Source organism: Rhinopithecus roxellana, chromosome 20 (genome assembly GCF_007565055.1).
Source record: "Rhinopithecus roxellana isolate Shanxi Qingling chromosome 20, ASM756505v1, whole genome shotgun sequence".
Lineage (NCBI taxonomy): Eukaryota > Metazoa > Chordata > Mammalia > Primates > Cercopithecidae > Rhinopithecus > Rhinopithecus roxellana.
In genome coordinates this window covers 9292487-9314698 of record NC_044568.1, presented here as the reverse complement: position 1 = coordinate 9314698, position 22212 = coordinate 9292487, and the positions used below count along the sequence as shown (strand labels likewise).

Here is a 22212-nt window from a genome sequence, read left to right as displayed (position 1 = left end):
TGTGTTGTACAACCACTACCACTACCTCATTCCAGAACATTTCCACCACCCCCAAAAGAAGGCGGTTACATCTGTTCACTGTAGTGCCAATTACTCAACCCCTCATCATCCCCTGGCAACCACCACTCAGGTGTACTTTCTATGTCTATGGGTTTGTTATTGTAATTTGAAAGTTAATTGATGTTACTTTGATTTCATTTTGAATACAGTAAATATGAATCAAAACCCATATATACGGAGCATCTTCACAAGCCTCATTTTTTTTTTTTTTTGAGATGGAGTCTCACACTGTTGCCTGGGCTGGAGTGCAGTGGCACGATCTCAGCTCATTGCAACCTCCGCCTCCCAGATTCAAGCGATTCTTCTGCCTCAGCCTCCCGAGTAGCTGGGAATACAGGCGCCTGCCACCATGCCCGGCTAATTTTTTGTATTTTTAGTAGAGACTGGGGTTTCACTGTGTTAGCCAAGATGGTCTCGATCTCCTGATCTCATGATCTGCCTGCCTCAGCCTCCCAAAGTGCTGAGATTACAGGTGTGAGCCACTGCACCTGGCCTGGAAGTTATTTTTAAAAAATCAATTGTTTCTTTCTCTGTCATCCAAGCTGGAGTGCACAGGCATGATCTCAGCTCACTGCAACTTGCACTTCCTGGGTTCAAGTGATCCTCCTGCCTCAGCCTCCCAAGTAGCTGGGACTATAGGTGTGTTCCACCATGCCTGGTTAATTTTTTTTTTTTTAAGAGATGGAGGTAGGCCAGGCACAGTGGCTCACGCCTGTAATCCCAGCACTTTGGGAGGCCGAGGCGGGCGGATCATGAGGTCAGGAGATCAAGACCATCCTGGCTAACATGGTGAAACTCCATCTCCACTAAAAATACAAAAAATTATTTGTATTGGGAGGCTGAGGCAGGAGAATGGCGTGAACCCAGGAGGCGGAGCTTGCAGTGAGCCAAGATTGAGCCACTGCACTCCAGCCTGAGCAACAGAGTGAGACTATGTCTCAAAAAAAAAAAAAAAGTGCACACCTCTCTGGTTTTTAGTATATTTACTACATTACACAGCCATTATCACTACTTCATTCCAAAATATTTAACATTTCCATCACCCCCAAAAGAAATTCATTATATGTTGTGGGAAGTCAGGGACCCCGAACGGAGGGACCAGCTGAAGCCATGGCAGAAGAACATAAATTGTGAAGATTTCATGGACATTTATTAGTTCCCCAAATTAATACTTTTATAATTTCTTATGCCTGTCTTTACTGCAATCTCTTTTTTTTTTTTTTTTTTTTTTTTTTTTTGAGTTGGAGTCTCGCCCTGTCGCCCAGGCTGGAGTACAGTGGCGCCATCTCGGCTCACTGCAAGCTCCGCCTCCCGGGTTTACGCCATTCTCCTGCGTCAGCCTCCCGAGTAACTGGGACTACAGGCGCCTGCCACATCGCTCGGCTAGTTTTTTTGTATTTTTTTTAGTAGAGACGGAGTTTCACCGTGTTAGCCAGGATGGTCTCGATCTCCTGACCTCGTGATCCGCCCGTCTCGGCCTCCCAAAGTGCTGGGATTACAGGCTTGAGCCACCGCGCCCGGCCCTTTACTGCAATCTCTAAACATAAATTGTGAAGATTTCATGGACACTTATCACTTCCCTGATCAATACCCTTGTGGTTTCCTATGCCTCTCTTTACTTTATTATTTATTTATTTATTTGTTTATTTTTTTGAGATGGAGTCTCGCTTTGTCGCACTGACTGGAGTGCAATGGCGCGATCTCGGCTCTCAGCCTCCGAGTAGCTGGGACTACAGGGGTGCACCACCACGCCCAGCTAATTTTTTGTGTATTTAGTAGAGGACAGGGTTTCACCGTGTTAGCTAGGATGGTCTCAATCTCCTGACCTCATGATCCGCCCGCCTCGGCCTCCCAAAGTGCTGGGATTACAGGTGTGAGCCCAGCTGCCTGTCTTTACTTTAATCTCTTAATCCTGTCATGTTTGTAAGCTGAGGATGAATGTCACCTCAGGGCCCTGTGATGATTGGGTTAACTGCACAAATTGTTTAATCAATATGAAATCTGGGCACCTTGGAAAAAGAACAGGATAACAGCAAGGTTCAGGGAACAAGGAAGATAACCTTAAAGTCTGGCTGCCTGTGGGCCATGCGGAACAGAGTCATATTTCTCTTCTTTCAAAAGCAAATAGGAGAAATATTGTTGAATTCTTTTTCTCAGCAAGGAACATCCCTGAGAAAGAGAATGCATTCTTTTTTTTTTTTTTTTTTTGAGACGGAGTCTGGCTCTGTCGCCCAGGCTGGAGTGCAGTGGCCGGATCTCAGCTCACTGCAAGCTCCGCCTCCTGGGCTTACGCCATTCTCCTGCCTCAGCCTCCTGAGTAGCTAGGGACTACAGGCGCCTGCCACCTCGCCCAGCTAATTTTTTTGTATTTTTTAGTAGAGACGGGGTTTCACCGTGTTAGCCAGGATGGTCTCGATCTCCTGACCTTGTGATACGCCCGTCTCGGCCTCCCAAAGTGCTGGGATTACAGGCTTGAGCCACCGCGCCCGGCCTCAAGAATGCGTTCTTAAGGGGAGGCCTCTACAATGGCCGCTTTGGGAACATCTGTCTTTTTTTTTTTTTTTTTTTTTTTTTTGTTTGTTTGTTTGTTTGTTTTTTGAGACGGAGTCTTGCTCTGCCACCCAGGCTGGAGTGCAGTGGCTGGATCTCAGCTCACTGCAAGCTCCGCCTCCCGGGTTTACGCCATTCTCCTGCCTCAGCCTCCCGAGTAGCTGGGACTACAGGCGCCCGCCTCGTCGCCCGGCTAGTTTTTTGTATTTTTAAGTAGAGACAGGGTTTCACTGTATTAGCCAGGATGGTCTCGATCTCCTGACCTCGTGATCCGCCCGTCTCGGCCTCCCAAAGTGCTGGGATTACAGGCTTGAGCCACCGCGCCCGGCCGGGAACATCTGTCTTTTACAGTTGTAGATAAGAGATGAAATAAGCCCTGGTCTCCCCTAGCACTCCCAGGCTTATTAGCACGAGGAAATTCCCGCCTAATAAATTTTGGTCAGACCGGTTGTCTGCTCTCAAACCCTGTCTCTTGATAAGATGTTATCAATGACAATGCATGCCCAAAACTTCATTAGCAATTTTAATTTTGCCCGGTCCTGTGATCTCACCGTCTCCATTAGCCTTGTGATATTTTATTACCTTGTGAAGCATGTGATCTCTGTGACCCACATCCTATTCATACACTCCCTCCCCTTTTGAAAATCACTAATAAAAACTTGCTGGTTTTGCGACTTGGGGGGCATCACAGAACCTCCTGATTTATGATGTCTCCCCTGGACACCCAGCTTTAAAATTTCTCTCTTTTGTACTCTTTCCCTTTATTTCTCAGACCAGTTGACACTTAGGGAAAACAGAAAAGGACCCACGTTGAATATCGGGGGTGGGATTCCCCGGACAGTTATATCTATTGCTGTAGTGCCAATTCCTCAGCCCTTCACCATCGCCTGGCAACCACTACTAAGATGTATGTTTTGTGTCTATGGGTTTGTTACTGTAATTTTTAAATTCATTAATGTCACTTTAATTTGGTTTCATTTCACATACAGTATATATGGTCAGGCCTGGTGGTTCACACCTGTACTCCCAGCACTTTGGGAGGCCAAGGCTGGTGGATCACTTGAGGTCAGGAGTTTGAGACCAGCCTGGCCAACATGGTAAAACCCTGTCTCCATAAAAATACAAAAATTAGCTGAGCGTGTTGGTGCATGCCTGTAATCCCAGCTACTCAGGAGGCTGAAGCAAGAGAATCATTTGAACCCGAGAGGCAGAGGTTGGAGTGAACCGAGATTGAGCCACTGGGAGATGGAAGTGAAATCCTATCTCAAAAACAAAGAAACAAAAACCCTCATATATACAAAACATCTTTGGAGGCCTCATTTTAAAAAATTGTAGTGGGATCCCAAGGCAAAACTTTTCAGAAACACTGATGTAAGATTTGTGTTGTTTTGAGACTGGGTCTCACTCTGATGCCCTGGCTGGAGTGCAGTGGCACCATCTCAGCTCACTGCAACCTACACCTCCCAGGTTCAAGCGATTCTGCTGCCTCAGCCTCCCGAATAGCTGGGATTACAGGTGCGACACCAACCCCGGCTAATTTTTGTGTTTTTAGTAGAGATGGGGTTTCGCCATGTTGGCCAGACTGGTCTCGAGCTCCTCACCTCAGTGATCCTCCCGCCTCAGGCTCCCAAAGTGCTGGGATTACAGACAGGACTGAGCCACCAAGCCCGGCCTGGGTTTTGTTTTGTTGTTCAGTAGGGTGGAACATAATGTCTAAACCTGGGCCCTACCTACCTGGTGCTCAAAAGTGGAATGACGGTCCCTAGCCAACCTTTCACAAAGGACAGAGAGCTACTCAACGGACCGCTGTACCCTTAAGGACTGGGAACCAGTGAGTGGGACTGAATCACAGAACAAGCGTTTTCCACGCTTCGCCGACGTGCTGAGTGCCAAGTTATAAAGACAGGAACATCCAAGCTGCTCTCCTGGGCTGACATGGACGCGAAGGGACCTACAGTGGTCTTGGGCCCAGCAGGCAGCGAGTGCAACGTGACAGCCCACAGTCCAGCCCCTGGGGCCCAGATCTACAGAACCGACCAGACGTGACAGCTCTTTGGCTGGGGCTGCAACCCCACGATCCACACAACGACCTTTGCTCCGCAGACGCGCCAACCACCCACGGAGGCAAGAAACTGCAGAAAATGAAGGGAAAGGGAGCCCAGTGCCGGGCGGCGCTCAGCAGCTCCCCCAGCGGCCACCGTCGTCAACATCTCCGCGTAGGGGTTTGAACCGTAGCGCGCTTCCAGAGGTCAACGGTTGCGCGGCCCACGCGCGCGCATCCGTCCTGACCAGGGGAAACCTTTTCTTGGGGACCCGGAGGCAAGCGCTGGAGGGCGGGATAGTGGCGAGCTACACGCAGGAGCTTCCGGCGGCGCGTAGTCGTGATTGGTGGAGCCTGGGAGAGGGGGCGGGGCAACGGGGAATTCGAATGGGAGAGGCGGGCCCAAGGAGGGAGGGGAATGTCCGCTGGGGTCTCGACGCAGCAGAGGCGACGCGAGATGGCGGCAGCGGCAGCGGCGGCTACCTCAGGTACTTGAGCCCGGCCTGGGCAAGGCGGGCACGGACGTCTGGAGCTTAGTGGGAGTCATGCGTCGGAGTGTGGTCCAGGTTCCGCGGGTTGTCGCGGAGAGGCGGCCACAGCGCGGGGGCGGGGAGAGGGGGACGGTGAGAGTGTGGGGTCGCGAGTTGGTCGGCCAGCCTGACTCCTGCCTTCTCCCTGTTTCCTGCTCTCTCCTTGGGTCAGTAGACTCGGGTCTCCGGCCCAGGCTCTTGGCTTGAAACCCCGCGCACTTTGTGAGCTTCGGTTTCTTCGTCTGTGAAATGGTTCGGGTCATGGCCTCGTCCCTGGAGATGACCTGAATAAGCAAGAGAAGAGTGGCGGACGCTCTAGCCACGAGGACGAGAAGGGAGCCGGAGGCGTGTTTTGGGAAGGGTTCTGTGTGGGACATGGTGTTTGGGTGCAGAGACATCCCTGAGAGATGCAGGAGGGCGGATTGAGGATCAGACCCGGCTGCTGCTGTGTTTGAGTTGACAGCGTAAGATGCTCTGCGATTACAATAAAACGAAATAAAAGACTGAAGTTTCCTTTCACTCTAACATGGAAGTGAATGCTATTTTAGGGTTAGAAAGGCTGTTAGGACACCCAAAATCTTGTATTTGTTTACATGTGCCTCTCTAACCAGGAGACTTAGTCCTTGTCAGTGATGATGGTGGGCGCCATAGTAATTCATTGGAGCCCTCGTTAGCCTCGTGGGGAAACAGACATTTAGGAGAATCCCTAACATGTAGAGCTCTTGCTATGTGCCAGGCACAGTTGTAGGCATTTTATGGTGGTGAACCATTTATTGTCCACACAATGCTATGAGGTTACTATTACTGTCTTCGTTTTATACAGGAAACTGAGGTTAGTTGTTCAGATTTCACGCAACTAGTAAATATTGGGGTCTGAATTCGCTCTGAATTCAGGAGTCAGAGTGTAGAGTCTCTGCTCTTAACCATTATGCCCAAGTACATGGTGTCCCTGCTGGCTGAGCAGAGTCTCCCCTTACCCTGATGTACTGTGTCCAGTGCTTGGTAAGATATGAAAATGCCTGAATGAATAATATCCCTTCCTCGAGGAACTTAAAATATGTTTGAATAGAGTGTCACATACGCAGATGTAATACGAAACACAATGAGAGATGTGTATAAACTGAGTGTGTAGAATCTGAAGTAAACCCTTGAGTATTCTGGGAGGACTTCATTCAGGGAGTGATACTTGAGATGGGTTTCAAAGGTTGGATAGGAGTTTGCCAGGCTTTGACTAAGAAGACAAGAACAGCAAGTGTTTTTTTAATTTATGATGTAAAAGAGGCCGAAGATGCTCTCTTAGCTCAATTTCCTCATCAAGAAAAGGGAGAAGAGTGAGTGAAATTTAGGAATTGTAGAAGAAGGGAAAATTAATAATAATTGCTAGTCTGGTCCAAGCTCAAGGTTGCTTTTATCATGAAAGGGCTAGACTCTTGTGCTGTAAATAATTGTTTACATGTGGCCCTCCCTCTTCCCTCCTCCCCTGGACTGTGAGCTCTGGGGCAGGAATGGCAGTGAGCCACTTTCATGATGGAAATGAACAAGCCAGTGAGTAGAAGTTTATTCACTACATCTTAATTTTTTTCAGCAAATACTTCCTGAGGGCCTACTCTGCACCAGGTGTTGGGGTTAGAAAGGTGAGCAGGATAAAACTTGTTCTCATAGTTGGCAGTCAGGTGGAGAAAGTGACAAACACGCAATAGTGGGGCGTGACAAATGCTTATGGAGGGGCTAACAAGAGCTGTGAGTGCACCTGATAAAGCCTTAGAGTCTACCAGGAAAGGGTTTTTGTTTTCTTTTTGAGACGGAGTCTTGCTCTGTCGCCCAGGCTGGAGTGCAGTGGCCGGACCTCAGCTCACTGCAAGATCCGCCTCCTGGGTTTACGCCATTCTCCTGCCTCAGCCTCCCGAGTAACTGGGACTACAGGCGCCAGCCACATCGCCCGGCTAGTTTTTTTGTATTTTTTTAGTAGAGACAGGGTTTCACCATGTTAGCCAGGATGGTCTCAATCTCCTGACCTCGTGATCCACCCGTCTCGGCCTCCCAAAGTGCTGGGATTACAGGCTTGAGCCACCGCGCCCGGCCAGTTTTGTTTTTTAAGAGGAATTAAGATGTGTTTACCTCAGTCACTCCAGGGTGGGGTGGGGAGCAGTGCAGATATTCTAGGGAGAGAGATTAACATGGACAAAAACCCAAAGGTGCAAGAGAACTTAGAGTTTTGTAGGAAGTGAAAGAAATTCATCGTGACTGGTAATTTACACTGCAAGGAAGGAAACAGAGGGAATGACTAGAGGGCAGGGAGACACCTTGCTACCACCAGCAAGGAAGGCTGTAAAGACCATGACCTTGGGCAGAGGTAGTGCAGTGGCAGTGGAGAGAAGTGGACTTGTTCAAGAGATTTAAAGGAATAGACTTGACAGATGTTAATAATGAACTGATGTGGGAGGTAAGAGACGTTGGAGTTAAAGACTCCCACTTTTGGGGTTGGTGCCATTCATTTACATCAGATCAAAGGAGGAGGCTGCAGAGAGATGGGGAAGGGAGGGTTCAGTTTAGGACAGGTGGAGTTTAAGAGGAGCTGTCGGCCGGGCTCACACCTATAATCCCAGCATTCCAGCACTTTGGGAGACCAAGGCAGGAGGATCAAGAGATCGAGACCATCTTGGCCAACATGGTGAAACCCCGTCTCTAAAATTAATCAAAAATTAGCTGGGTGTGGTGGCATACGCACCTGTAGTCCCAGCTATTCAGGGAGGCTAAGGCAGAAGACTGCAGTGAGCCAAGAGTCAAAAAAAAAAGGAGCTGTCAGGGCAGCCGTTCAGAACGTGGGTCTGCAGTAGAGAGCTTTTGTGCAGAACGTACAATAGGACTTATCGGCTGTAAGATGTTACTGAAGCCAAGAGGACAGGTGACCTGCCTACTGAGTGGTCTCAGCTGGGGACAACTTTGTCCCTCACAGGACATTTGGAGATGTCTGGAGAGATTTTTAGTTGTTACAACTTGAGGGTGAGGGTGGAGAATGCTACTGGCATCTAGTAAGCATGTGCTGTTAACAGCCTAAATGCACAGGACAGCCCCACAACAGGAATTAGCCAGCTCAAAATGTGAGTAGTGCTGAAGTTGAGAAATGCTGGTCTAGAGAAAGGATAGACAGATCCTACGAAAAGCACTGGAGACTGGTAGAACTGAGGAGTGAACAGAGAACTAGGTAAGACAACCAGAAAGTTGGGGGGCATGGAAATGAAGGGAAAAGTGTGTTTCCCAAGAGTGTTGCATATTTCTGGGAGGTCCAACAGGATTGAGGCTGAGTACGCCTACTGGATCTAGCATTAGGGAGGCCATGGGTGACCCTGCTGAATAGTGAGGGCAGAAGCAAGTTGCAGGGATGGAGGAGTGGGTAGCAAGAGAAAGGGTGTAATAATAACAGCTAAGGATTGAGCAGTTGCTGCCAGGCACTGTGCTAAACATTGTATGTACATTATTACTTTGAATCCTCACATTCTTATGAGATGCAAAGGTGAAGGGGCTGAGGAGCCTGAGGAGGGTTCATATAAAGCACATTGGAGTTAGATCTTCATTTGAAGCTGTCACTCACTAGCTGTTGACCCTGGGCCAGTCAGCTAACCCCTCTATACTGAGGTTTCCTCATCTGGAAAATGGGAGATAGACATTAAAAAGCACTTACTGGCCTTTTACCAAATACCAGATAATGTTCAAAGCATTTTTACATGAATCACCTAAATTACTGTCCTAACAACCTAACAAGAAGGTATTTTTATTCCCATTTTGCAGGTAAGGAAATTGAGGCACTGGGATGGAAAATAATTTCCCTAGGTTACTTAGCTAGCTGTAAATGGCAGAGCTGGGATTTCAACCCAGGCCATTTTACCTTGAATAATGAACCTACCTACTATGTGCTAGTCACTGTGCTGCCTGTATTTTAATTATCTTTTTTTTTTTTTTTCTGAGATACAGTCTTGCTCTGTCACCCAGTATGGAGTGCAATGGCACGATCTCTGCTCACTGCAACCTCCACCTCCCGCATTCAAGCAATTCTTGTGCCTCAGTCTCCCAAGTAGCTGTGATTACAGGTGCACACCACCATACCTGACTAATTTTTGTACTTTTAGTAGAGCCAGGGTTTCACCACCAGGCTGATCTCAAACTCCTGACCTCAGGTGATCCGCCCACCTTGGCCTCCCAAAGTGCTGGGATTACAGGCTTGAACCACCACGCCAGGCCAAATTCTCAAAAAACCCAAGGCCTACCCCCAACCTTATTTTACAGACAAGGAAACCTAAGGTCCAAGGTCACAAACTAATAAATGTCAGAGCTGGAATTGAAGTCCAGTTCTGTCTGACCAGCGTCTACACTCTACCTCATCACTGACTTCCCCTTCCCCTTAGATTGATCACTGCGCTTCCTTAAGTGCCTCTACATCTGCCATCTTTCTGTTCTTTCTGCTCTCCTGTGAAAGCAGGCAGAGGAGGGTCCTGCACACATTTTTGACAAGTCAGTGCACCTTAATTTTCTGTCTGCACACGTGCATCTGCAGGTTTTTACCTGCTTACTCCTGACTTTCAGGATTACCATGAGGAACAAATGAGAACTACATGTCCAAGCGCTTTGCTACCATAACGTGAGAAATAGTATTAGTAGCCCCATTTATCAGATGATGGAATGGAGGTTCAATTTTTGAAACAGGCCATCTGCTTATGGGTATGCCTGCCTTACTTAGATGTAAGATTCTTTCTTTTTTTTTTTTAGACAAAGTCTCGCTCTGTCGCCCAGGCTGGAGGGCAGTGGCGCGATCTCGGCTCATTGCAAGCTCCACCTCCCGGATTCAGGCCATTCTCCTGCCTCAGCCTCCCGAGTAGCTGGGACTACATGCGCCTGCAACCATGCCTGGCTAATTTTTTGTATTTTTAGTAGAGATGGGGTTTCATCGTGTTAGCCAGGATGGTCTCGGTCTCCTGACCTTGTGATCTGATCTGCCTGCCTTGGCCTCTCAAAGTGCTGGGATTATAGGCGTGAGCCACCGTGCCCGGCCTAGGCGTAAGATTCTTTCTAGGCGTCATCTATCTGCCTTTTCATCTTGCTGTTTCTGTGTTGACTACATATACCAGCCAGCCTTTTGCCTTCTGCGAGGCCTATGGCTCCTAGCAACCAGCTACTACCACCAGCAAGGAAGGGAAAGAGCTGCCAGGAGCTTTCCCAGTTAGTACATAATAGAGAAGCAATACAGCATCCTATTAAAAGAGTTTTAGAGGGGAAGAGATCTAGGTTTGAATTCCACTATGAGCTACAGTATGTTATCCTCCAACGTAAAATAGAGTAATACTGTCCTTAGATGTTTTCAACTCACTTAACCCCCACAAAAATAGAGGCCTTTTCTTTTTTTAAGTTTTATCTTCATTGTCTTTTCCGACGATACAAAATAATTCAGTTTGGCCGGGCGCGGTGGCTCAAGCCTGTAATCCCAGCACTTTGGGAGGGCGAGATGGGTGGATCACGAGGTCAGGAGATCGAGACCATCCTGGCTAACACAGTGAAACCCTGTCTCTACTAAAAATATAAAAAAAACTAGCCGGGCGAGGTGGTGGGCGCCTGTAGTCCCAGCTACTCGGGAGACTGAGGCAGGAGAATGGCGGGAACCTGGGAGGCGGAGCTTGCAGTGAGCTGAGATCGCGCCACTGCACTCCAGCCCGGGCGACAGAGCGAGACTCCGTCTCAAAAAAAAAAAAACAAAATAATTCAGTTGTCAATTCTTTAAAAAAAAAAAAAAAAAAAGACTTGATTTAATCATCTGAAGCAAATTCAGGGATAAGTTTACATGAGAGAAGAATTGCATGTCGGTGGTTTTTGCAGAACCCACATAATTCCCCATGTTAACGAGAAAGATCATCATTAACAGTTTGCAGGGGGGGTGGGTCTGTGAGTGTATATACATCTCAATACATATTAGAAACCCCAGTTAAGAAATAGAGGTACACAGGCTGGGTGGGGTAGCTCACACCTGTACTCCCAACACTTTGGGAGGCCAAGGCGGGCAGATCACTTGAGGTCAGGAATTCGAGACCAGCCTGGCCAACATGGTGAAACCCTGTTTCTACCAAAGATACAAAAACTAGCCAGGAGTGGTGTTGGGCGCTTGTAATCCCATCTACTCAAGAGGCTGAGGTAGGAGAATCGCTTGAACCTGGGAGGTGGAGGTTGCAGTGAGCTGAGATCATGCTACTGCACTCCAGCCTGGATGACAGAACAAGACTATCTCAAAAAAAAAAAGCACAGAAAAGTCTGGCAATTCACTGTCTGGTTTAGGTTTCGGTCAGATGTCAACCCTTTTAATCCTTAGAACAACCCTGTGAGGTGCTGGTCTACTTCACCCTTGGCAATTCAAAACATGTACTGGGGCAGGCATGGTGGCTCCTGCCTATAATTCCAGCACTTTGGGAGGCTGAGGTAGGAGGATCACTGGAGCCCAGGAGCTGAAGACAAGCCTGGGTAACCTAGTGAAAGTCCATCCCTCTCTCCCTCTCTCTCTCTATTTTTTGTTTTTTAAGTGCCCAGCATCACCTGGGAGCTTGTGAGAAATGCAAAATCTTGGGCATCACCCCAGGGAGACTGAAACCAAATCCACGTTTTCACAAGATCCTCCAGGTTATTTTGTCTGAGAAGCCTGCTATACACCCCGCTGGACTTGCTTGTAGAGCAGGGAAGGCACTGAGGCCAAGCTTAGGGGTGTCCACAACATGACCAGGGCAGAATGAACTTCTCCAACATGAGCTGTGGCCCCCAGCCTGCCCAGCAAAGTTGGTCCCTGCTTCTTCTGCCACCACCATACTTCATGCCTAAAAGTGATTTTCTCTCCTCCAGGAGCTGGTCGCTGTCGGCCAAGCAAGATTGGGGCTAGTCGTCGTCCACCTCCAGCTCGCGTAAGGGTGGCTGTGCGACTGCGGCCATTTGTGGATGCAACAGTTGGAGCAAGCGATACCCCCTGTGTGCGGGGCATGGACAGCTGCTCTCTAGAGATTGCTAACTGGAGGAACCACCAGGAGACTCTCAAATACCAGTAAGGTTCAGGCCACTCCTCTTCCCTCATGCCATCACCTCCGTCTCCTAGGCCTGCCCATGTTATCACTTCCCCAGAGAGTTTCTCCGACCTGCCTCCCCAGGATCCTTGCTCCCTCCTTAGCACCGCTTTGTTCCCTGAGCCTTCACTGTTCACTAGGAAATGTTCACAGGTGTCCCCTCTGGGCCCTCTCTGGGATACTGTAGGGAGAGATGAGAGGTTAAATCAGACATATGTTACTGTGCACAGAGAGGGAAGAGCAATGAAGGTGAGCAGGTGAGCCCCAAGTAGAGGCTATGGGACACAGGGGGAGGGTTGGGGGAACACAGACCAGCCAGCCAGCCTACCCAAGCTGCAGCTGGGTAGTATCAGAGAAGACCACCCAGATATGGGGACAGAACTCACAAGGGCAGCTACTTTATAATCCTACTGGGGATTTCAAATTCAAACTCCTTGGCCTGTTTTTCTAGGCAGGGGCTGGCAAACCATGGCCTGCAGGTCAAATCTGATCAGGAGTAAGATTTTCAGTAAATAAAATTTTATCGTTTATTTACATATTGTCTATAGCTGCTTTCTGACTACAGTGGCAGAGTTGAGTAGTTGTAAAAGGAACACATGGCCCACAAAGTCTAAAATATGTACAGTCTGCCTTTTTACAGAAGTTTGCTAGCTCCCATACTAGACCGTTAACAATTTGGGCTTCAGTTTCTTTCCAGCCTCATTCCCTCAACATATACTAAACCCCTGCTGTGGCCTAAGTTGCAGCTTCTCCACCAGAACGCAGTGAATATGTGATTGGTATGTGGAGTCTAGTCCAGTCGTAAGCAGCATCCTCTGTTTTCCCCATTACGGTTTAAAATACAATGTTCTACACGTGTGGCCATGTGAAAAAGATTGGCAAGCCTTGCTTTTGTGCTATTCTTGATTCTTAGAGTTTCTTTCTTTGGTCAAAATCTTCCTTGAGCAGAATCAGTTACTCCTTCAAGAGTGTGTTCTTATCTTCATTTCCTAAATCACAGCAGTGTGGATATCTATCCTACCAGACTGCAAAACTCGAAGAGCAAGGATATCAGATCCATCTCTGTATTCCTAATACCAATAGAGAGATGAGGATGGAGTAGGTGTTAGGTGGATGCTTTTTAAGGTCTTTGTGCAAGAAAGCGGATAGAGACTTTCTCTTAAATCCAAGATCCAGATGAGAGTAGAATACCTTACCTACCCCCACCCCACTCCACCCCTTACACACACACACACACATACTAATTTCTTTCTTTCTTCCTGCAGGTTTGATGCCTTCTATGGGGAGAGGAGTACTCAGCAGGACATCTATGCAGGTTCAGTGCAGCCCATCCTAAGGCACTTGCTGGAAGGGCAGAATGCCAGCGTGCTTGCCTATGGACCCACAGGAGCTGGTGAGGGAGCCAGAAAAGAAACAGTTATGGGTCAGAAAGGGCTGGGGAAACAGAGAGGAAAATCTCACAGCTTTCTCCACTCTCTCCCCAGGGAAGACGCACACAATGCTGGGCAGTCCAGAGCAACCTGGGGTGATCCCGCGGGCTCTCATGGACCTCTTGCAGCTCACAAGGGAGGAGGGCGCCGAGGGCCGGCCATGGGCCCTTTCTGTCACTATGTCGTACCTAGAGATCTACCAGGAGAAGGTGAGGCCCCGCGCTGGTTGGGAGAGGAGCAACAAAGGGTCAAAGTAAGACCTGGTTCTAGAAAATGAAGCTCTGCTCTAGCAGGGAGGTAAGGTGAGACCTAGAAAGACAGAGGCTGGGGTAGCAGATGGTACAACTCCGAGAATAGAACAGAGAAAGGAAACTGATCCCCAGAAAGCAGCCGCCTCGGCCGGGCACAGTGGCTCAAGCCTGTAATCCCAGCACTTTGGGAGGCCGAAACGGGCGGATCACGAGGTCAGGAGATCAAGACCATCCTGGCTAACACAGTGAAACCCCGTCTCTACTAAAAAAATACAAAAAACCAGCCAGGCAAGGTGGCGGGCGCCTGTAGTCCCAGCTACTTGGGAGGCTGAGGCAGGAGAATGGCATAAGCCCCGGGAGGCGGAGCTTGCAGTGAGCTGAGATCGGGCCACTGCACTCCAGCCTGGGCAACAGAGCGAGACTCTGTCTCAACAACAACAACAAAAAAGAAAGCAGCCGCCTCTGTATGGAGAATTGCCCTTCCCCTTCACTGCTTACACAGGTATTAGACCTACTGGACTCTACATCGGGAGACCTGGTGATCCGAGAAGACTGCCGGGGGAACATCCTGATTCCGGGTCTTACCCAGAAGCCCATCACTAGCTTTGCTGATTTTGAGCGGCACTTCCTGCCAGCCAGTCGAAATCGGACTGTAGGAGCCACCCGGCTCAACCAGCGCTCCTCCCGCAGTCATGCTGTGCTCCTGGTCAAGGTGAGGCCACAGACGGGCGAGGACCTGGGAAGCCCAGGAGCCTGAGCTAATAAGCATGAGACCTTTGCTCTTACCCCAGGTGGACCAGCGGGAACGTTTGGCCCCATTTCGCCAGCGAGAGGGAAAACTCTACCTGATTGACTTGGCCGGGTCAGAGGACAACCGGCGCACAGGCAACAAGGGACTTCGGCTAAAAGAGAGCGGTGCCATCAACGCCTCCCTGTTTGTCCTGGGCAAGGTGGTAGATGCGCTGAATCAGGGCCTCCCTCGTGTACCTTATCGGGACAGCAAGCTCACTCGCCTATTGCAGGTCAGACCCACCTGTCTCAGGGAAGAAGGGGCTGCAGAAGGAGGTTCTCAGGCCTGCTGTGGGGTGGGGAATAGCGGTTGAGGCATAGGAAGGCTGGGCTTCTGACCCACCCACTGCCTGGTCCCACCCTCAGGACTCTCTGGGTGGCTCAGCCCACAGCATCCTTATTGCCAACATTGCCCCTGAGAGACATTTCTACCTAGACACAGTCTCTGCACTCAACTTTGCTGCCAGGACCAAGGAGGTGATCAACCGGCCTTTTACCAATGAGAGCCTGCAGCCTCATGGTGAGAACTAGGGGAGGCAGGAGTGGAAATGCTGGGTCTGGAAATCAGGGAGTTTGTTGAAACCACCAAGCATCAGCACAGAGGCTGACCACCCGCGATCCCTCTCTTCACCCCATCCTCCAATCATCTAGTCTTGGGACCTGTTAAGCTGTCTCAGAAAGAATTGCTTGGTCCACCAGAGGCAAAGAGAGCTCGAGGCCCTGAGGAAGAGGAGATCGGGAGCCTTGAGCCCATGGCAGCTTCAGCCTCTGCCTCCCAGAAACTCAGGTGAGCAGTGGGCCTTGGATGTATCTCCTTCCTGATGTGTGGCTTAGCAGCAGAGCTGCAATGCCTGTCAGATCCTTGAGCAGAGACAGCTGTGATCTTGTTCCTCTCCCATTAAATTCACCATAGGCCGGGTGTGGTGGCTCACTCCTGTAATCCCAGCACTTCGGGAGGCCGAGGTTGGGTGGATCACCTGAGGTCAGGAGTTCGAGACCAGTCTGGCCAACATGGTGAACCCCCATCTGTACTAAAAAATACAAAAAGTAGTCGGGTGTGGTGGCGTGTGCCTGTAATCCCAGCTACTCGGGAGACTGAGGCAGGAGAATCCCCTGAACCCAGGAACCTGAGGTTGCAGGGAGCTGAGATTGCGGCCACTGCACTCCAGCCTGGGCAACAGAGCAAGACTCCATCTCAAAGTAAATAAATACATTCACCCCCAGCTGGGCATGGTGACTCACACCTGTAATCCCAACACTTTGGGAGGCCAAGGCAAGCAGATCACCTGAGGTCAGGAGTTCAAGACCAGTTTGGCCAACATGGCAAAACCCTGTCTCTACTAAAAATACAAAAATTCGCCAGGCATGGTAGTGGGCGCCTATAATCCCAGCTACTCGGGAGGCTGAGGCAGGGAGAATTGCATGAATCTGGGAGGTGGAGGCTGCAGTGAGCCGAGATCAAGCCACTAAATACTCCAGCCTCGGTGACAGAGCAAGACTCCGTCTCAATAAATAAATAAATACATAAATTCCCCCCCAAATTTTACTCCGTTGAATCACTAAAGTCTAAGATCAATCTCTCCTCAGTGCTGCTGCGTTGGGGACCTAAGGAGGCCTCCTTCTGGAGATCCTTTCCATTTTCCAACCTCTTTAGCCCTCAGCAAAACTTCTTGCTTTGGGACAGCTGTTTCAAGGATGAGCATTTTTGCTTCTGGTTCAAGGAGTGATCTGGATCAGATCTTTCAGATCCATGAGAGAAAAGCAAAGGAGACTTGGAAGAGCTGTGCCCCTGAGACCACCTGGTCTGTGTGTCAGTGCCCAGCTTCTCCATGACTCTCTGGGGAGCCAGCTGCTGTCCTAACTGCTTCTACCCTCAATCCAGACAAAGCCTCTAAGTCCTTTGTGTCACCTCCTGACCCAACTCCAATCACCCCACCTCATGGCCCAGTATGTACTAATCCTCAGGTCATCTCTATTCAGAGGTCTTGCTTTCTGTGTCTGGCCACTTAGCCCTTGTGCTGTTCCCTCCAACCCCCAGAAGCCAGCTGCAGTTTTAACTTTGCCCTGTTTCTACCCCTAGCCCAAATAAAGCCTGTGAACTACTAAACAGAGGTGACCTGAGGAGGCCACGGTTAGTGCCCACTCTGTCCCAGGGGGCTACTGTAGTTAAGGAAGATGCCACACACAAGAAGATGCTTGTGCACTCATGACCCAATCTCTCAGTCTTGTCTTTCCCAAACCATCTGTCAGCACTCTCCACTGCTGTGTGCACCCAGAAATGTGCACAGGTAAGCTCTCTGTCAGATAGGCACTCTGAGTAAGGGGAAGCTCAGAGTGGGCACAACAAACCCAGCAGACCCAGAGCTTGGGGTGCTCACAGGAGAGGAAGTTAGATGGGAACATCAGTATGTGATACCAGGTGGAGAATTCAGAATCAGGAAGGAGTAGCTGCTGCTGCTGTGAGAGCCAGGAAGGAAGAGAGATGACTTCTAGTGTTTGCCCACATATGTTCTGATCCTCTTTTTCCAAGGCACTGGCGTGGAAAGCACAGGAGTGTCCCTGTCCTCCAGGAGCCAGTTCACAGCATAGGAAGGGAGATGCGAGCATCATGGGAAAGGTGGCATCAAACTGACCTGAAAAGATCATTGATACAGATGTGAGGAGATGTGGGGCAAGATTCCAGGCAAAATAAATTAATGTTAGACATTGCTGACTGGGCGCGGTGGCCCACACCTGTAATCCCAGCACTTTGGGAGGCCAGGGTGGGTGGATCACTTGAGCCCAGGAGTTCAAGACGAGCCTGAGCAACATAGTAAGATCCCATCTCTACAAAAAAATTAGCTGGGCTTGGTGGCATGCACCTGTGGACCCAGCTACTCAGGAGGCTGAGGCAGGAGGATTGCTTAAGCCCCGGGGGGCCAAGGCTATAGTGAGCTGTGATCTCAACACTGCACTCCAGCCTGGGTGACAGAGCAAGACCCTGTCTCAAAAAAAAAAAAGACTGTTAAGCCTTACCATGCTCAGTCAGGACTGTGCTTGAACAGGCCTTCCCTGCTGCCCACAGGATATAGGCTTGGCAGCTGAGGTCTTCAGTGGATTTCAAAGCCCTTCTGGGCCGGGCGCGGTGGCTCAAGCCTGTAATCCCAGCATTTTGGGAGGCTGAGACGGACGGATCACGAGGTCAGGAGATCGAGACCATCCTGGCTAACATGGTGAAACCTCGTCTCTACTAAAAAATACAAAAAAACTAGCCGGGCGAGGTGGTGGGCGCCTGTAGTCCCAGCTACTCGGGAGGCTGAGGCAGGAGAATGGCATAAACCTGGGAGGCGGAGCTTGCAGTGAGCTGAGATCCAGCCACTGCACTCCAGCCTGGGCGACAGAGCGAGACTCCGTCTCAAAAAAAAAAAAAAAAAAAGCCCTTCTGAAGATGGCATCTTCTGTGATGTTTTCCCCAACTGCTCCTCCAAATGGTCAAGCACTGCCCTGGCAGTCACCTTATGGTCTCTTGATTTCCTCGGTAGACAGTGCTTCCAGGACAGGGCAGTGTCTTAGATCTCTCATACCTGGCACTCAAGTGTTCACCTAATTTCCTGGCATTCCTGAGCAGTCACTTCACCTGATGAAGTGACTGCACCCAGAGAAATTGGATGCCTAGCAAGTTAACATTAGGTTCTGGAGCTACAGGATATGCCAAGTTAAGGTGTGGTGAGGGGAGTCCTGCTGCTGTAGAAGGTGATGAGGGAGGAGGTAGGTGGAGAGCAACTTATTTGTCTGCTCAGCCCCCTGCAGAAGCTAAGCAGCATGGACCCGGCCATGCTGGAGCGCCTCCTGAGCTTGGACCGTCTGCTGGCCTCCCAGGGGAGCCAGGGAGCCCCTCTGTTGAGTACCCCAAAGCGAGAGCGGATGGTGCTCATGAAGACTGTGGAAGAGAAAGACCTGGAGATTGAGGTAGGTGTTTTAGGGATGTGGGAGCTGGGATTCCTGTTGGCCTTGAGAAGCAATACTCAGATCTTCAAACAGGGAAGGATACTCAGGCTGGACTAGAGTCCAGTTTTCTCCCAATACCGGAAGTTCTCCAGTTTCTTCTTGAATGTCCTTAACATGGCTGAAATTTGACAGACAATTGAGATCAGATGTGAGGGGGTGAGAAGAAAAAGTTCAAAGTAAAAGCAACAAATGTTAAACATTACATTTCCTAAAGCCCAGCTCAATTAATGGAGGACTCTGCTTTAAAAGCCTTTCCCTTCAATATTTGCAGAAGCTTGTTCCACCTCTGGGTAGCCCCTTGATCACAGAAAGCTCTTAATTATGTTAGGCTCCACCTGTCTCCTGGTAACCTCCCATTGGTCCTAGCCCTGCCTTCTGGGGCCACAAAGCCTTGCATACTCACCCTGATAACCCACTGCCCTTCAGGCTGCCCTGGAGTTGGGTCTGGGTCACATCTCCCTGATCCTTTCCAACAGAGGCTTAAGATGAAACAAAAAGAACTGGAGGCCAAGGTGTTGGCCCAGAAGGCTGAAGACTCAAAGGAAAAGGAGAACCATTGTCCCACGATACTCCGGCCCCTTTTGCATCGCACAGTCACAGTGGCAAAGCCCCTGAAAAAGGCTGTGGTGATGCCCCTACAGCTAAGTAAGTTTGACTCCAACGCAGCTGAGATCCCGTAAGGCAGGAAGTGTTAGGAGCAGCTATCTCTATGTCATTTATGTTCTCCCACCACATACCAGTCCCTGGGAGGGGTGAGGAGGCTCTAAGGCAGCGCTGGAGGTGCTCTGCCCTCCGGTGTTTAGTACAGTGGGATGGACAAACAAGTAGAGGATTGAAGACAATGGAAGACTGAAATCACTTTAAATGCGGGTATAAAAAAGGTCATGTGGAAACACAACAGGTTAACTCAGGGTGGAGGGAAGCTGGGGAATCAGAAATGGAAGAACCGAAGGGCTACCAGGGAGGGTGAAAAGTACCCTTTGCCTTGACTCCAATCAATTCTCAATTCCTACTTTCAGTTCAGGAGCAGGCAGCATCCCCAAATGCCGAGATCCATATCCTGAAGAATAAAGGCCGGAAGAGAAAGGTGAAAGTAGCTGGGGGCTTAGGCTACACCTGGAGCCCAGAAGTAAGGGGGAGTAGGCTCTAGAGGGAGGAGCTTTGGCCTTGGGGTTAAACGAACTGGGTGATGGCCACCAGCTATTAACAGGCCTCAGCTGGGCGCGGTGGCTCAAGCCTGTAATCCCAGCACTCTGGGAGGCCGAGACGGGCGGATCATGAGGTCAGGAGATCAAGACCATCCTGGCTAACACAGCAAAACCCCGTCTACTAAAAAATACAAAAAAAAAAAACACTAGCCGGGGAGGTGGCGGGCGCCTGTAGTCCCAGCTACCTGGGAGGCTGAGGCAGGAGAATGGCATAAACCCGGGAGGTGGAGCTTGCAGTGAGCTGAGATCCGGCCACTGCACTCCAGCCTGGGCGACAGAGTGAGACTCCATCTCAAAAAAAAAAAAAAAAACCAGGCCTCAAGTTGCTTACCCCTGGAATGTGGTGATGAATGGTTCCTTGCAGGGCATGTAGGGTGGAAGGCAGTGATGTGGATGTACCTCACAGAGCGGATGTTCCACTGTGTAGCCTGGCTTCTGCCCTCTACAAGTTTAAGAGGAAAACTTAGGGAACCTAAGCACTCAAGAATGAAACCACATGCGCGCATACCCAGAATTGAACACCACTAGAACTACTCAAACACTGAGATGGTTGGGGGAGGGGTATCATTTATTTATATTATTTTCTCCCATGTATTTTTGAAAGAGAGCTTATTCTTTCCCTTTTAGAGATGAGGGACCAGATTTAAGAGCTTATTTTGTGCTTTACATTCATTAACTCACTTGATCTCCACAGCAACTCAATGAGAAAGGTGCTAATGTTACTACTGAGTACTCAATAGTACCTCTCTTTCACTAGTTGCATAATGAGAATTAAGCCAGAGTGACCTGAGGGCGGGATTTTGGACACAACTTGAGGAGGAGAGGAAGAGGCTGGAGCACAGGAGGTCGCTGGTGCTGGGCTCCTAGTTTTGGCAGAGGAGCCCAAAGCACTTGGCTGCCCTGCATGTCACTCACCTCCCTTTGTCTCCCAGCTGGAGTCCCTGGATGCCCCAGAGCCTGAGGAGAAGGCTGAGGACTGCTGGGAGCTACAGATCAGCCCGGAGCTACTGGCTCATGGGCGCCAAAAAATACTGGATCTGCTGAACGAAGGCTCAGCCCGGGATCTCCGCAGTCTTCAGCGTATTGGCCCGAAAAAGGCTCAGCTAATCGTGGGATGGCGGGAGCTCCACGGCCGCTTCAGCCAGGTAACAGCCCACTGGACTGGGGCAGGGCAGGGAGCTGGGGAGACCAGGCACCCCTGAGACCCCGTCCCCCATCCATCCTGTCCCGCCAGGTGGAGGACCTGGAACGCGTGGAGGGCATAACGGGAAAACAGATGGAGTCCTTCCTGAAGGTGAGGTCACGGCCCTGCCCCTCCTCTGCGTGTCCTGCGCCCCGCGTCCCTCTCTAACGTCGCTGCCCCCCTCCCTCCTGTGTTGCAGGCAAACATCCTGGGTCTCGCCGCCGGCCAGCGCTGTGGCCCCTCCTGACCGTCGTCTCTTCACTCCGCCTTTTTAAATCCTTGTATAACCCTGTGTTGTGTAAATACAGTTTTTGCTCTGGTGCTTCCGCCTGATTTTTGGGGCTGTGGGGGCGGGACCGGGGTGTGACTGCTTTGGGGTGGGCCGTGAGCGAGGCCGGAGACTCCACCGGGCGCCATCTTCAGGGAAGCGAGTCAGCTCTAGATTGTAAATAAACAGCTGGAGTGGGGCGGGGAGGACGGTGGCCGGCAGGACGCAAAAAGCGGAAGCCGAAGCATGAGGCCTGCGACCGTTAGGCGGGCGCGCGCTCAGGGATTAGCCCCGCCCCGTCCGTGCCCCCGGCGCGCGCTCCCCCATTCTCCCGCTCGGCAACGACCTTGTGCGCGTGCGCGCGAAATAACGGCCGCTGGCGGAGGGAGGGGGGTGGAATCGTTGGAGGGGGTAAGAGGAGAGAAGCCGCCCCGTCTCCCGCGCGCCCACCACCTGCGCCATCGTCAGCCAATCAGCAGCCGTCTCAGGGGTCTCGCGCTTGGGGCGACTCGGGCTGCTGGGTGGCTCCCCCGTCCCTCCTCCCGCCAGAGTCCCTCTCGCGCCCGCCCCTCCCGCTGGCCACGCGCGCGCTCGCGCTCGCGCTCGCGCCCGCTCCAGCCTCTTGTGTGTCCTCGCGCCCCCCGCCCGCCCTCCCCGCGCGCAGTGTGCTCCGCTCCCCCCACCCTCCACCTCCCCCCTCCAGCCCGCCCCGCGCGCCTCCTCCCCGGGTTCCCCCTCCCCCACCGCCGCCTCCTCCTCCTCCCGCCCCAGGGTGAGCGCGAGCCACCTCCCTCCCTCCCTCCGCCATGGATCCCAGCAACTGGAGC

The 22212-nt window shown here is 50.7% G+C and overlaps 1 protein-coding gene across 4 annotated transcripts; it reads left to right on the top strand.

Annotated features, from left to right (window-relative positions):
- The first annotated feature begins 5025 nt into the window (after positions 1-5025).
- KIF22 (kinesin family member 22) lies at positions 5026-21439 on the top strand. Of its 4 annotated transcripts, none has more exons than XM_030924337.1 (16): positions 5055-5139; positions 5357-5645; positions 6767-6815; positions 12055-12250; positions 13535-13662; positions 13754-13908; positions 14453-14662; positions 14742-14972; positions 15106-15259; positions 15391-15526; positions 18519-18687; positions 19203-19371; positions 19746-19813; positions 20867-21079; positions 21169-21228; positions 21317-21439. In XM_030924337.1, the coding sequence occupies exons 4-16, from the start codon at positions 12189-12191 to the stop codon at positions 21362-21364; spliced, it is 1803 nt and encodes a 600-aa protein (XP_030780197.1). In that variant the 5' UTR covers positions 5055-5139; positions 5357-5645; positions 6767-6815; positions 12055-12188; the 3' UTR covers positions 21365-21439. The 4 variants fall into 4 exon arrangements, with proteins under 4 accessions (XP_010386076.1, XP_030780197.1, XP_030780198.1 ...); XM_030924339.1 differs by having other exon boundaries at positions 5066-5139; positions 5354-5645; XM_030924338.1 differs by lacking the exon at positions 6767-6815.
- The last annotated feature ends 773 nt before the right edge of the window (positions 21440-22212 follow it).

Bases quoted from the DNA above. Each gene is read 5' to 3' on its own strand.
- KIF22 (XM_010387774.2), top strand. From the start codon at position 5,070: ATGTCCGCTGGGGTCTCGACGCAGCAGAGGCGACGCGAGATGGCGGCA. The intron at 19,814-20,866 runs GTGAAAGTAGCT...TTTGTCTCCCAG, and splicing joins ATAAAGGCCGGAAGAGAAAG to CTGGAGTCCCTGGATGCCCC. The intron at 21,229-21,316 runs GTGAGGTCACGG...CCTGTGTTGCAG, and splicing joins AGATGGAGTCCTTCCTGAAG to GCAAACATCCTGGGTCTCGC.